The 14,479-nt window shown below is 45.3% G+C and overlaps 1 protein-coding gene across 3 annotated transcripts in view; it reads left to right on the plus strand.

Annotated features, from left to right (window-relative positions):
- The first annotated feature begins 7,057 nt into the window (after positions 1-7,057).
- LOC137351339 (diacylglycerol O-acyltransferase 1-like) overlaps positions 7,058-14,479 on the plus strand; it is a 167,626-nt gene continuing 160,204 nt past the window's right edge. For 2 of the 3 annotated variants that reach the window (XM_068015791.1, XM_068015801.1), the window contains exon 1: positions 7,058-7,423. In XM_068015791.1, coding sequence (XP_067871892.1) covers positions 7,272-7,423 — 152 coding nt within the window. In that variant the 5' untranslated portion in view covers positions 7,058-7,271. Of the gene's footprint in view, positions 7,424-13,870; positions 14,092-14,479 lie in introns of those variants that run through there. The other variant, XM_068015809.1, reaches the window with a different exon arrangement.

The following is a 14,479-nucleotide window of genomic DNA, read 5'->3' on the forward strand; positions in this document are numbered from 1 at the left end:
TTGAAAACAAGGAAGAGAATTTGAAAATCTGAGATATTCGGAGGTGTGACCAATAGCTTGATCAAAGAGGTGACTTGTAAGGTTTTACAGTCGGACAGAGAGGTGAGTTTAAGGGCAGAATTCCAGAGCACTTTTTTTATTCATTCATGGGATGTGAGCATCACTGGCTAGGCCAGCATTTGTTTGCCATCCATAAATGCTCTTGAGAAGGTGGTGGTGAGCTGCCTTCTTGAACCGCTGCAGTCCATCTGGTGCAAGTACACCAACAGTGCTGTTAGAGAGGGAGTTCCAGGATCTTGACCCAGCAATAGTGAAAGAACGGCGATATAATTCCAAGTCAGGATGGTGTGCGCCTTGGAGAGGAACTTGCAGGTGGTGGTGTTCCTATGCATCCGCTGCCCTTGTCCTTCTAGGTGGTAGATGCCGGGGGTTTGGGAGGTGCTGTCAAAGGAGGCTTGGTGAATTGCTGCAGTGCATCTTATAGATGGTACACACTGCTTCCGCTGTGTGTCGGTGGTGGACGGAGTGAATGTTCGTAGTGGGGTGCCAATCAAGTGGGATGCTTTGTCCTGGATGGTGTCGGGCTTCTTGAGTGTTGTTGGAGCTGCACCCATTCATGCAAGTGGAGAGTATTCCATCACACTCCTGACTTGTGCCTTATAGATGGTGGACATGTTTGTGGAGTCAGGAGGTGCGTTACTTGCCACAGAATTCCCAGCTTCTGACCTGCTCTTGTAGCCACAGTGTTTATATAGCTGGTCCAGTTCAGTTTCTAGTCAATGATAATCTCCAGGATGTTGATAGTGGGGGATTCAGCAATGGTAATGCCATTGAATGTCAAGAGGAGATGGTTAGATTCAATCTGGTTTGCGATGGTCATTGTCTGGCACTTGTGTGGCGTGAATGTTACTTGCCACCTATCAGCCCAAGCTTGAATGTTGTCCAGGTCTTGCTGCATATGGACACGGGCTGCTTCAGTGGGCACAGCCTGTTGCACTGCACAGGACATTCTAGACTGCTGCACGATGGCACACCCACACAGCTTAGAGGGAACAATGTTCTCTGCCTCTTTCTCGCCTTTAAGACGCGCCTTAAAACCGACCTCTTTAACCAAGCTTTTGGTCACCTCTCCTAATATCTCCTTATGTGGCTCGGTGTCAAATTTTGTTTGATAACCCTACTGTGAAGTGCCTTAGGATGTTTCACTTTGTTAAAGCTGCTATATAAATGCAGGTGTTGGTTGTTGTTGTTGGCATCCACTTTTTTCTTTGATTATGCCTCCTTCCTGGAAAGTTTTTTCTATATTAAATGCAAGTTGCTATTGCACCTCTCCCTGAGCGAGAGAGGGCTGCCCCCTCCCTCGGCCTGAATGGATGAGGTGAATTGTCAAAACCCAAATGCTGCCTCGGTCAAAATGTTACAACTGTGATTGTAGTGTCAGCTCGGTCTCGGAATGAAACTTTTGGGATCTTCAGGTCTGCAATATTTAACTAAAGAATCCACACAGGCCCTGGCTGTCGGCGAGTTACTGTACCTCCTGCGCTCTTTCAGCCCACCAGCTGTCCTTTAGGTCACAGGTTTTTTTGTTGGACCTTGGCCTTCCATTGTCTGTATACCTGCTTTTCTTCCCTCGAATTTTGCTGATGCTTCCAGTTCAGGAACATCTTGTGCTTGCGATTTAGCAGCTCCTGGATCTCCTGGTTGTTCTCGCCAAACCAGTCTTGATGTTTCCTGGTTGAGAAACCAAGAGTATCTTCGCAAGTGCTGATTATGGGAGCTTTGAGGGCAGACCAGGCATTGAGGGCATTCTGTTGTTCCTGGTTGTTGTAAGACACTGCCTGAGTTGGTCCTTCTTCAGAGAGTTCTTGACACCATCGACATTGACTTTCCTCTGCCGTTTTTGGACTGGGTTTATGGAGATAGGAGCTTGGATTAGGCAATGGTCGGTTCAGCAGTCATTAGCTCCTCTCATGGCATGGGTGATGCCTCCCTGAAAAAATGTGGCATCTCCACTGATTCATGGGAATCTCTGACCCGAGACTGACCAAGATGCAGAAGAAGCGTCCACGACGGTGCCAGCTAGTTCGAACAACGCCGACAAGCCCAGGCAGCGACCGATTGTAAACAGCAGAAGCAGTGTCCAGAAATTCGCCTCACCAAACACCACCTGTCCCACCTGTGGCAGAGTGTGTGGATCCAGAATTGGACTGTTCAGTCATCTAAGGACCCACAACCCTGGAGTGGAAGAAAGTCATCCTCGTTCCCGAGGGACTACCTGAGAAGAAGAAGAAGAGTTTAACTAAACCATAGGGAGAACTATTATTGCATTGCCTGGGCTGAACATCATTCCCAGGAGAAGAATAATCAGCATTTGTGGATCATCTGAACTGAGACACTGACAATTCCCTCCTCTAAAAGAGGATGAGTTTCATCACTTCTTCTACGGACCACTAGGTGGTACCGTCATCAAAGTTACAGCAGCTGCTCACCAGGGCAAAGTATCTGAATATAGTATCTGTTTAATAACAACAAAAACTTACTTTTACGTAGTGCCCTTAACATAGTAAAATGTCCCAAAGTGCATCACAGGAGCATAATAAGACAACAATTGACATTGAGCCACATGAGGAGATATTAGGACATCTACCTAAATGATGTCAGCTGTGGCTCAGTGGCCAGCACACTTACTGCAGGGTTAGAAGTTTGTGGGTTCAAGTCCCACTCCAAAGATTGGAGCACATAATCCAAGCTGACACTCCATGTGAAGTACTGAGGGAGCGCTGCACTGTTGCAGTGTCAGTCCTGAGGGAGTGCTGCACTGTCAAAGGAGCAGTACTGAGGGAGTGCTGCACTGTCAGAGGGTCAGTACTGAGGGAGTGCTGCACTGTCAGAGGGTCAGTACTGAGGGAGTGCTTCACTGTCAGAGGGTCAGTACTGAGGGAGGGCTGCACTGTAAGAGGGCCAGTAGTGAGGCCGCGCTGCACTGTCAGAGGAGCAGTACTGAGGCAGTGCTGCACTGTTGGAGGTTGTCTTTCAGCCTCATTTGCGTTCTTCTAATGTCATGGAGTCTGCTTATGAAGCCTGAGATCCCATATGCTTTGCTAACCACTCTCTCAATCTGTCATGCCATCTTCAAAGATTGATGCATTTGCACCCCCAGGTCCCTCTGTCCCTGCACACTCTTTAGAACTGTCATTTAGTCGATATTGCCTCTCCCTATCCCTTCTGCCAAAATGCATCACCTCACTCTGTATTAAATTCCATCTGCCATTGTCTGCCCATTCTGCTAACCTATCTCTGCCTTGTTGCAGTCAATTGACACCATCCTCACTATTTGTCACTCCTACATTATGTTTCCTACATTACAACAGTGACTACACTTCAAAAGTACTTTATTCACTGTAAAGTGCATTGAGATGTCTGGTGGCAGTGAAAGGTGCAGATGTTAAAGGTCCCCTGGCACTATTTGAAGAGTAGGGGAGTTCTTCCAGGTTTACTGGCAAATACTAAATCCTTAAATAGCACCTGAAAAATAGATGATCTGGTCATTTATTTTATTGCTGTGCGTGGAGGATTTTGCTATTGTTATGAGATTGCTTCTGTTTCTTTTCCACATTGAGTCATCTGTGTTAAAGAATAAAGGTCAACAGGAGGTTTGGCTAGTAAACAAGTCTTACTGGAAGGCATCTGTTTTCAAGTATAAACAGCAGGGGTTGTTTTGGGTTGCAGAGGAGAGACAAGCCAATATTTATGGTTGTCATGCGACTTGCTGCTGAATGGTTTTTAGTTTCATTTTGAACTGTTAAAAAAGCCAGTTTGCTTATTGACCTTCCAGGAGAACGGAAGAAGATCCAGCCAGCTCAGCTTTTCCTCTTGAAAAGACATCCTGCATCAAGTGCATTTACTATTTCCTCCTGTATTTGAAGAAACATTTACTGTTACATTGCTGCTATAAGACCTAAGAAGATCCATGTTACTGCTTCCTGCTGTAAAGCCTGACTGGAGCATTCTGTGCTGCATCTTTTGGAAGCCTACCCAAACTGATCATCAACATTGCCTGGAAAGAACTGTTCTAGGAAGATCCCATTGACAGCTGCCTATTCACCTTTGGGACACCTCGCCAAAACAAAGGACGTCCTTCCATACCCTCTTTCAGCATAAGTGTTTTTTTTCCCCTTCTATTTCTTTGTAACAGCTGTAAACACAAATCCCTTTTTTTCTTGGTTAACCAGTTGTGTGTATGTCTGTGTCTGTGTGTATATGTATGTGTGTGAGGGCTGGGATAAATAAGGGTCGTTAATATTTCAATTCAGGTGTATGTTTACTTCATTATTGGTTAAAACATGGTTTAATAAACTGATAATTTTATTGTTTATTAAAGAAACCTGGTTGGTGTGTTTTATTCTGGGGAAAAGTAGAGTATATGATTGATTGTTTCGATAAGTGGGAAAATCTAAATATATGTTGTGACCTGTGGAGAAGTGGGACTGAATTGACAGTGCATTCCTCCCGCCTTGGTCGTAACACTATGTACAAATTGGTTGTTGCATATCGTGCATTACAACAGTTGCTACTCCCCAAAAGTGCATTGGCTGTGAAGCATTTTGGAATGTCTCTGTTTATAAACTGCAAGGTCCTGGATTCCTTTTTTAACCACTTTCTCAACGTGCCCTGCCACCTTCAACTATTTGTGCACATATATAGGTAGGTGGTAGGGAAATATAGGGACAGGTGGGGATGTGGTAGGAATATGGAATTAGTGTAGGATTAGTATAAATGGGTGGTTGATGGTCGGCACAGACTCGGTGGGCCGAAGGGCCTGTTTCAGTGCTGTATCTCTAAATAAGAAAAATAAATAAAAATACCCCAGGTCCCTCTGCTCCTGCACCCCCTTTCAAATTGTATCCTTTATTTTATATTGCCTCTCCTCATTCTTCCTATTAAAATGTATCACTTCACATTTCTCTGCATTAAATTTCATCTGCCACGTGTCTGCCCATTCCACCAGCCTGTCTATATCCTCCTGAAGTCTATCACTATCCTCCCCACAGTTCACAATACTTCCAAGTATGGTGACATTTGAATTATTGTTTCTAGAAGTTTCCCCACCACCTAAGTTAAACTGACTGGCCTGTAGTTGCTGGGCTTATCTTTACATCCTTTTTTGAACAAGGGTGTAACATTTGCAATTCTCCAGTCCTCTGGCACTATCCCCTGACTCTGAGGAAGACTGGAAAATTATGTCCAGTACATCCGCAATTTCCACTCTTGCTTCCCTCAGTATCCTTGGATGCATCTCATCCGGTCCTGGTGCTTTATCCACTTTAAGTACAGACAGCCTATCTAATACCTCCTCCTTATCAATTTTAAATCCTTCTAGTGCATTAATTACTTCCTCTTTCATTGTAGTCTGGGTAGCATCTTCTTCTTTGGTAAAGTCAGATGCAATGTATTTATTTAATTCTTCAGCTATGCCCTCTGCCTCCATGCGTAAATCCCCCTTTTGGTCCCTATTCAGCCCCACTCCTCCTTTTACCGCCCTTTCACTATTTATATGCCTTAGAAGACTTTGTGATATCCTTTTATGTTAGCTGCCAGTCTCTTTTCATACTCTCTCTTTGCTTCTCTTATTTGCTTTTTCACTTCCCTCTGAACCTTCTATATCCAGCCTGGTTCTCCATTGTATTATCTACCTGACATCTTTTATTAGATAAGGAAAAACTGTTCCCACTCGTGAACGGATCAAGAATATAATATATATATAAGGTAATTGGCAAAAGAAGCAATGGTGACATGAGGGAAAACTTTTTCATACAGTGAGTGGTTGGGGTCTGGAATGGAATGGACTGCCAGAGAGTATGGTGGAGACAGGTTCAATCAAGGCATTCAAAAGGGAATTAGACTGTTATCTGATAAGGAAGAATGCGCAGCATTATGCGGAGAAGGTGATGGCGCTAAGTGAATTGAGCACTCAGAGAACGGGATTTAAATAAAATGAGCTGCTTAGGTTTATGAGAAAAAGTGCAAAAATGATCAGGACAAAGAGCAACTCATGATGGGCCGAATGGCCTTCATCTGTGCCGTAACTCTTCTGTGATTCTGTGATTTACTGGGAGGCCCTTCGGTGAACCACTGGACAATGTGGATCACTACCGAGACCTTGGGAACCTCCTATCAGCAAGAGCAGACATCGCCTCCAGTGTGCCAGTGCAGCCTTCGGTTGTCTGAGGAAAAGAGTGTTTGGCGACAGAGACCTCAAACCTGGCACCAAGCTCATGGTGTACAGGACCGCAGTGTTACCTGCCCTCCTGTATGCGTCGGAAATATGGACATGGTACAGCAGACATCTCAAAGCCCTGGAGAGATTCAGTGGCAGGACAGGCACTCCAATATCAATGTCCTCTCTCAGTATCGAGACATGGCTAGTCAGTTACACTGGGCGGGCCACATCGTCCGCATGCCTGACACAAGACTCCTAAAACAAGCTTTCTACTCCGAGCTCTGTCACAGCCGGAGGCTGCCAGGAGGGCAGAGGAAATGCTACAAGGATGTGACATCTCCACTGATTCGTGGGAATCTCTTGCCTGAGACCGCCCAAAATGGAGAAGCGTCTGCGACGGTGCCAGCTAGTTTGAACAACGTCGACATGCCCAGACAGTGACTAAGTGCAAACAGCAGAGGAGCATTCAGAAAAATAGAGTATCCCATTCACTCGCCTCTCCAAACACCACCTGTGGCAGAGTGTGCAGATCCAGAATTGGACTATTCAGTCACCTAAGGATTTAAATAAAATGAGGCGCTTAGGTTTATGAGAAAAAGTGCAAAAATGATCAGGACAAAGAGCAACTCAGAGGAAAGGAACCATTCAATTTCCACATGTGTGATTTGAAATTGAACTACATTTCCCTAGATGCACTTCACCCATCCAACGCATGCGTGTTAGGCTTGGGAGTGGGCGGGACTGACAAGACGGGAGTTGGCGGGACTGACAAGACGGGAGTGGGCGGGGCTGCAAAAGAAGGGAGTGGGCGGGGCTGCAAAAGAAGGGAGTGGGCGGGGCTGAGTGGTGGTCAGAGTGATTGGTCAGTGGTCGAGCGAGTCAGGTGGACAGGTCGCTCGTGAGCCTGAGCCTCGAGAAGTCGGGCGGGAAAGTCGGTGGCGTGCGCAGTAACGGCTTTGCTGACCCCACCCACCCGGGGAGCCTCCGCCCCTCCCACCCGGGGAGCCTCCGCCCCTCCCCCACCCACACGGCGCTGACCGGCGCTGGCAGCATGAGCGGCGCGGCGGCGGCAACGACTGCTGCGATGCGGCGGCGTGGACACGGAACGGCGGGAGGCAGCAAAGGGACCCGGACCCTCAGCCACCGGGACCTGAAAAAACTGCAGGAGCAGGAGGCGGAACAGAACGAGAGCGCCTGCTTCAGGTAAACCCGTAAAACTGTCCCGGTAAATCACCCGAAACACGGTGTCTGTCTGCACCACTGTCCCGGTAAAACACCCGAAACACGGTGTCTGTCTGCACCACTGTCCCGGTAAATCACCCGAAACACGGTGTCTGTCTGCACCACTGTCCCGGTAAATCACCCGAAACACGGTGTCTGTCTGCACCACTGTCCCGGTAAAACATAGAAGCAGGATTAGGCCATTCAGCCTATCGAGCCTGCTCTGCCATTCAATACCATCATGGCTGATCATCCACTTCAATGCCTTTTTCCCCCACACTATCCTCATATCCCCTTATGTCATTTGTATTTAGAAATCTGTCAATCTCTACTTTAAACATACTCAATGACTGAGCTTCCACAGCCCTCTGGGCTAGAGAATTCCAAAGATTCACAACCCTCTGAGTAAAGAAATTTCTCCTCATCTCTGTCCTAAGTGGCTTCCCCCTTATTTTCAAATTGTATCCCCTGATTCTCCACTCCCCAACCAGCGGAAACATCTTAGCTGTATCCACCCTGTCTACCCCTTTTAAGCGTTCTGTAGCTTTCAAAACTCTGTAGAATACAGGCTGAATTTCCCCAATCTCTCTCCATAGGATGGTCCTGCTATCCCCGGAACAAGTCTGCTGAACCTTTGTGCACTCCCTTTTTGGCAATAATATCCTTCCAAAGGTAAAGGAACCAAAACTGCACACAGTACTCCAAGTGAGATCTAACAAAGGTTCTATACAATTGGAGCAAGACTTCACTACTCCTGCACTCAAATCCTCTTGCAGTAAAGGCTAACATACCATTAGCCTTCCTAATTGCTTGCTGCACCTGCATGTTAGCTTTGAGCGATTTATTGACCAGGGCACCCAGGTCCCTTGTGCAACTATACTTTCTGAACTCTTAACATTTAAGAAATACTCTGCATGTCTATTTCTCCTACCAAAGTGGGTAACCTCACATTTTTCCACATGATGTTTCATCAGCCACGTTCTTGTCCACTCACTAAGTCTGTCCAAATCCCCTTGCAGCCGCTTTGCATCTTCCTCACAACACACGTTCCCACCTAGATTTGTGTCATCTGCGAACTTGGAAATATTACATTTGTCCCCACGTCCGAATCATTGATATATATAGTGAATATAATAAAATGTCCTAAACACGGTGTGGCTCTGTACCACTGTCCGGTAAAACAGTCTAAACGCGGTGAATATCTGTACCACGAAATAGTATAACGCCCTAAACACCGTGTCTATCTGTACCATTGTCCAGTAAAACACCCTAAACACCGTGTCTATCTGTACCACTGTCCAGTAAAACACCCTAAACACCGTGTCTATCTGTACCACTGTCCAGTAAAACACCCTAAACACCGTGTCTATCTGTACCACTGTCCAGTAAAACACCCTAAACACCGTGTCTATCTGTACCACTGTCCAGTAAAACACCCTAAACACCGTGTCTATCTGTACCACTGTCCAGTAAAACACCCTAAACACGGTGTCTATCTGTACCACTGTCCAGTAAAACACCCTAAACACGGTGTCTATCTGTACCACTGTCCAGTAAAACACCCTAAACACGGTGTCTATCTGTACCACTGTCCAGTAAAACACCCTAAACACGGTGACTATCTGTACCACTGTCCAGTAAAACACCCTAAACACGGTGTCTATCTGTACCACTGTCCAGTAAAACACCCTAAACACGGTGTCTATCTGTACCACTGTCCAGTAAAACACCCTAAACACGGTGTCTATCTGTACCACTGTCCAGTAAAACACCCTAAACACCGTGTCTATCTGTACCACTGTCCAGTAAAACACCCTAAACACGGTGTCTATCTGTACCACTGTCCAGTAAAACACCCTAAACACGGTGTCTATCTGTACCACTGTCCAGCAAAACACCCTAAACACGGTGTCTATCTGTACCACTGTCCAGTAAAACACCCTAAACACGCCGTTTATCTGTACCACTGTCTGGTAGAGCAGTCCAAATACTGTGTCTATCTGTACCACTATCCAGTAAAACACCCTAAACATGGTGTCTATCTGTACCACTGTCCGGTAAAACACCCTAAACGCAGTGTCTATCTGTACCACTGTCCGGTAAAACAGTCTAAACGCGGTGTCTATCTGTGCCACTGTCCGGTAAAACACCCTAAACACGGTGTTCATCTGTACCACTGTCCGGTAAAACACCCTAAACACGGTGTCTATCTGTACCACTGTCCGGTAAAACACCCTAAACACTGTGTCTATCTGTACCGCTGTCTGGTAAAACAACCTAAATACGCCGTTTATCTGTACCGCTGTCTGGTAAAACAACCTAAATACGCCGTTTATCTGTACCGCTGTCCGGCAAAACAACCTAAATACGCCGTCTATCTGTACCGCTGTCTGGTAAAACAACCTAAATACGCCGTCTATCTGTACCGCTGTCCGGTAAAACAACCTAAATACGCCGTCTATCTGTACCGCTATCTGGTAAAACATCCTAAATACGCCGTCTATCTGTACCACTGTCTGGTAAAACAACCTAAATACGGCGTCTATCTGTACCACTGTCCGGTAAAACAACCTAAATACGCCGTTTATCTGTACCACTGTCTGGTAGAGCAGTCCAAATACTGTGTCTATCTGTACCACTAAATAACAAAACACCCTAAACGCGGTGTCTATTTGTACCACTGTCCAGTAAAACACCCTAAACACAGTGTCTATCTGTACCACTGTCCGGTAAAACACCCTAAACACGGTGTTCATCTGTACCACTGTCCGGTAAAACACCCTAAACACGGTGTCTATCTGTACCACTGTCCAGTAAAACACCCTAAACACGGTGTCTATCTGTACCACTGTCCAGTAAAACACCCTAAACACGGTGTCTATCTGTACCGCTGTCTGGTAAAACAACCTAAATACGCTGTTTATCTGTACCGCTGTCCGGCAAAACAACCTAAATACGCCGTCTATCTGTACCGCTGTCCGGTAAAACAACCTAAATACGCCGTCTATCTGTACCGCTATCTGGTAAAACAACCTAAATACGCCGTCTATCTGTACCATGTCCGGTAAAATAACCTAAATACGCCGTTTATCTGTACCGCTGTCTGGTAAAACAACCTAAATAAGCCGTTTATCTGTACCACTTTCCGGTAAAATAACCTAAATACGCCTTTATCTGTACCGCTGTCTGGTAAAACAACCTAAATACGCCGTTTATCTGTACTGCTGTCCGGCAAAACAACCTAAATACGCCGTCTATCTGTACCGCTGTCTGGTAAAACAACCTAAATACGCCGTCTATCTGTACCGCTGTCCGGTAAAACAACCTAAATACGCCGTCTATCTGTACCGCTATCTGGTAAAACAACCTAAATACGCCGTCTATCTGTACCACTGTCTGGTAAAATAACCTAAATACGCCGTTTATCTGTACCGCTGTCTGGTAAAACAACCTAAATAAGCCGTTTATCTGTACCACTGTCCGGCAAAACAACCTAAATACGCTGTCTATCTGTACCACTGTCTGGTAACACAACCTAAATACGCCGTCTATTTGTACTGCTGTCTGGTAAAACAACCTAAATACGCCGTCTATCTGTACCGCTGTCCGGTAAAACAACCTAAATACGCCGTCTATCTGTACCGCTATCTGGTAAAACAATCTAAATACGCCGTCTATCTGTACCACTGTCTGGTAAAACAACCTAAATACGGCGTCTATCTGTACCACTGTCCGGTAAAACAACCTAAATACGCCGTTTATCTGTACCACTGTCTGGTAGAGCAGTCCAAATACTGTGTCTATCTGTACCACTAAATAACAAAACACCCTAAACGCGGTGTCTATTTGTACCACTGTCCAGTAAAACACCCTAAACACAGTGTCTATCTGTACCACTGTCCGGTAAAACACCCTAAACACGGTGTTCATCTGTACCACTGTCCGGTAAAACACCCTAAACACGGTGTCTATCTGTACCACTGTCCGGTAAAACACCCTAAACACGGTGTCTATCTGTACCGCTGTCTGGTAAAACAACCTAAATACGCCGTTTATCTGTACTGCTGTCCGGCAAAACAACCTAAATACGCCGTCTATCTGTACCGCTGTCTGGTAAAACAACCTAAATACGCCGTCTATCTGTACCGCTGTCCGGTAAAACAACCTAAATACGCCGTCTATCTGTACCGCTATCTGGTAAAACAACCTAAATACGCCGTCTATCTGTACCACTGTCTGGTAAAACAACCTAAATACGGCGTCTATCTGTACCACTGTCCGGTAAAACAACCTAAATACGCCGTTTATCTGTACCACTGTCTGGTAGAGCAGTCCAAATACTGTGTCTATCTGTACCACTAAATAACAAAACACCCTAAACGCGGTGTCTATTTGTACCACTGTCCAGTAAAACACCCTAAACACAGTGTCTATCTGTACCACTGTCCGGTAAAACACCCTAAACACGGTGTTCATCTGTACCACTGTCCGGTAAAACAACCTAAATACACCGTCTATCTGTACCACTGTCCGGTAAAATAACCTAAATACGCCGTCTATCTGTACCACTGTCCGGTAAAATAACCTAAATACGCCGTCTATCTGTACCGCTGTCTGGTAAAACAACCTAAATAAGCCGTTTATCTGTACCACTTTCCGGTAAAATAACCTAAATACGCCTTTATCTGTACCGCTGTCTGGTAAAATAACCTAAATACGCGGTCTATCTGTACCGCTGTCTGGTAAAACAACCTAAATACGCCGTCTATCTGTACCACTGTCCGGTAAAATAACCTAAATACGCCGTTTATCTGTACCGCTGTCTGGTAAAACAACCTAAATACGCCGTCTATCTGTACCGCTGTCTGGTAAAACAACCTAAATACGCCGTTTATCTGTACCACTGTCCGGTAAAATAACCACAATACGCCGTTTATCTGTACCGCTGTCTGGTAAAACAACCTAAATACGCCGTCTATCTGTACCGCTGTCTGGTAAAACAACCTAAATACGCCGTCTATCTGTACCGCTGTCTGGTAAAACAACCTAAATACGCCGTCTATCTGTACCGCTGTCTGGTAAAACAACCTAAATACGCCGTTTATCTGTACCACTGTCCGGTAAAATAACCACAATACGCCGTTTATCTGTACCGCTGTCTGGTAAAACAACCTAAATACGCCGTCTATCTGTACCGCTGTCTGGTAAAACAACCTAAATACGCCGTCTATCTGTACCATTGGTAAAACAACCTAAATACGCCGTCTATCTGTACCACTGTCTGGTAGAGCAGTCCAAATACTGTGTCTATCTGTACCACTGTCCAGTAAAACACCCTAAACGCGGTGTCTATCTGTACCACTGTCCGGTAAAACACCCTAAACACGGTGTCTATCTGTACCACTGTCCAGTAAAACACCCTAAACACGGTGTCTATCTGTACCACTGTCCAGTAAAACACCCTAGACACGGTGTCTATCTGTACCACTGCCCAGTAAAACAACCTAAATTCGCCGTCTATCTGTACCGCTGTCCGGCAAAACAACCTAAATACGCTGTCTATCTGTACCACTGTCTGGTAACACAACCTAAATACGCCGTCTATTTGTACCACTGTCCAGTAAAACAACCTAAATACGCCGTCTATCTGTACCGCTGTCTGGTAAAACAACCTAAATACGCCGTTTATCTGTACCACTGTCTGGTAGAGCAGTCCAAATACTGTGTCTATCTGTACCACTAAATAACAAAACACCCTAAACGCGATGTCTATCTTTATCACTGTCCGGTGAAGCAGTCTAAACACGGTGTCTATCTGTACCACTGTCCAGTAAAATGCCCTGAACACGGTGTCTGTGCCACTGTCTGGTAGAACAGTCTAAACGCGGTGTCTATCTGTGGCACTTTCAGGTTAAACACCCTCAACATGGAGCCTGTCTGTACTCTCTGGTAAAACAATTCTGTGCAAATCAACCTAAACACAGCGTCTGTCTGTACCACTACCTGGTTAAACACTTGAAACATGGTATCTTTCTGGTTAATTCCCCAAGCACTGAATCTGTCTGTGCTACTGTCTGGTAATCCCCTTAAACACAGTATCCACTACTTCAGGAACAATAATTGAGAAAACAAATGCATAACAACTGCAGGTAGGAGAACGATTTTATACTCTAGCTATAGGAACTTGTATTTACTCATCTACCATACAAGAAAACTAATGTGTATGTTTGTACACTGTAGAGCAGTTACAAATTGGAGAGGAAGAGAAAAACAGATTATAACCATGACAAACTCAGATGGAAGCTGCTCACACTTTGAAAGCAAGGTGCTCAAGCCAGTGAGAGAGGATGAAACTTAGCATGAGATGAGTGTGATGGAGGAAGTGGTGAGAGAGAAAAATGTAAAGAGGATCTAACATACGCCACCATATGTATCAGTATCTGGAGAGAGACACACCTAGGAGTGAGCAAGTATGGTGGAGACATTGGCCAGTCAAAATGATTGTTTTATCCGGGCAAAGCAGCTAGAGGAGGAAAAGTTGCCTATTAATAACTGGTTTGAGAGAAAACAGAGTGAAGAGGAGCCCGAGCATGGTAGATTCATGAGAAGTGTCCTAGTTACGCGAAAAATAGGGAGTGGAAGAAATTCAGGTAAGCACATTTCTGCAGCAGTACTAATAATGGTCCTGTTAGGGAGCAGGTGAGAGTTATTTTTTTCCAAAAATATCCTTTATTCATAAAAATTGGTTTAAAAAAAAAAAGTACAAAACCGTTCCAAGTTGACATGACACAAAGTGCAAAAGAAATCAGTTTCTTCCATACAGAACGTGAGTTGCCACACAACTCTTGCATTCCATCTTACATGCAATGTACATTTGCGTTACACAGCAAAACCGTATTTTGCTGCATACAGTCCAAGGGATTTTACACGGGTTCCAGCCCCTTGGTTCACTATGGTGGGAGGACCTTACACAGTGGCCATTCCCCATTGAGCCTTTGCAGCATCTGCCCCAGGCTTTAGTGTGTCCCTCAGCCTGGC

Source organism: Heterodontus francisci, chromosome 2, assembly GCF_036365525.1.
Source record: "Heterodontus francisci isolate sHetFra1 chromosome 2, sHetFra1.hap1, whole genome shotgun sequence".
Classification (NCBI taxonomy): Eukaryota; Metazoa; Chordata; class Chondrichthyes; order Heterodontiformes; family Heterodontidae; genus Heterodontus; species Heterodontus francisci.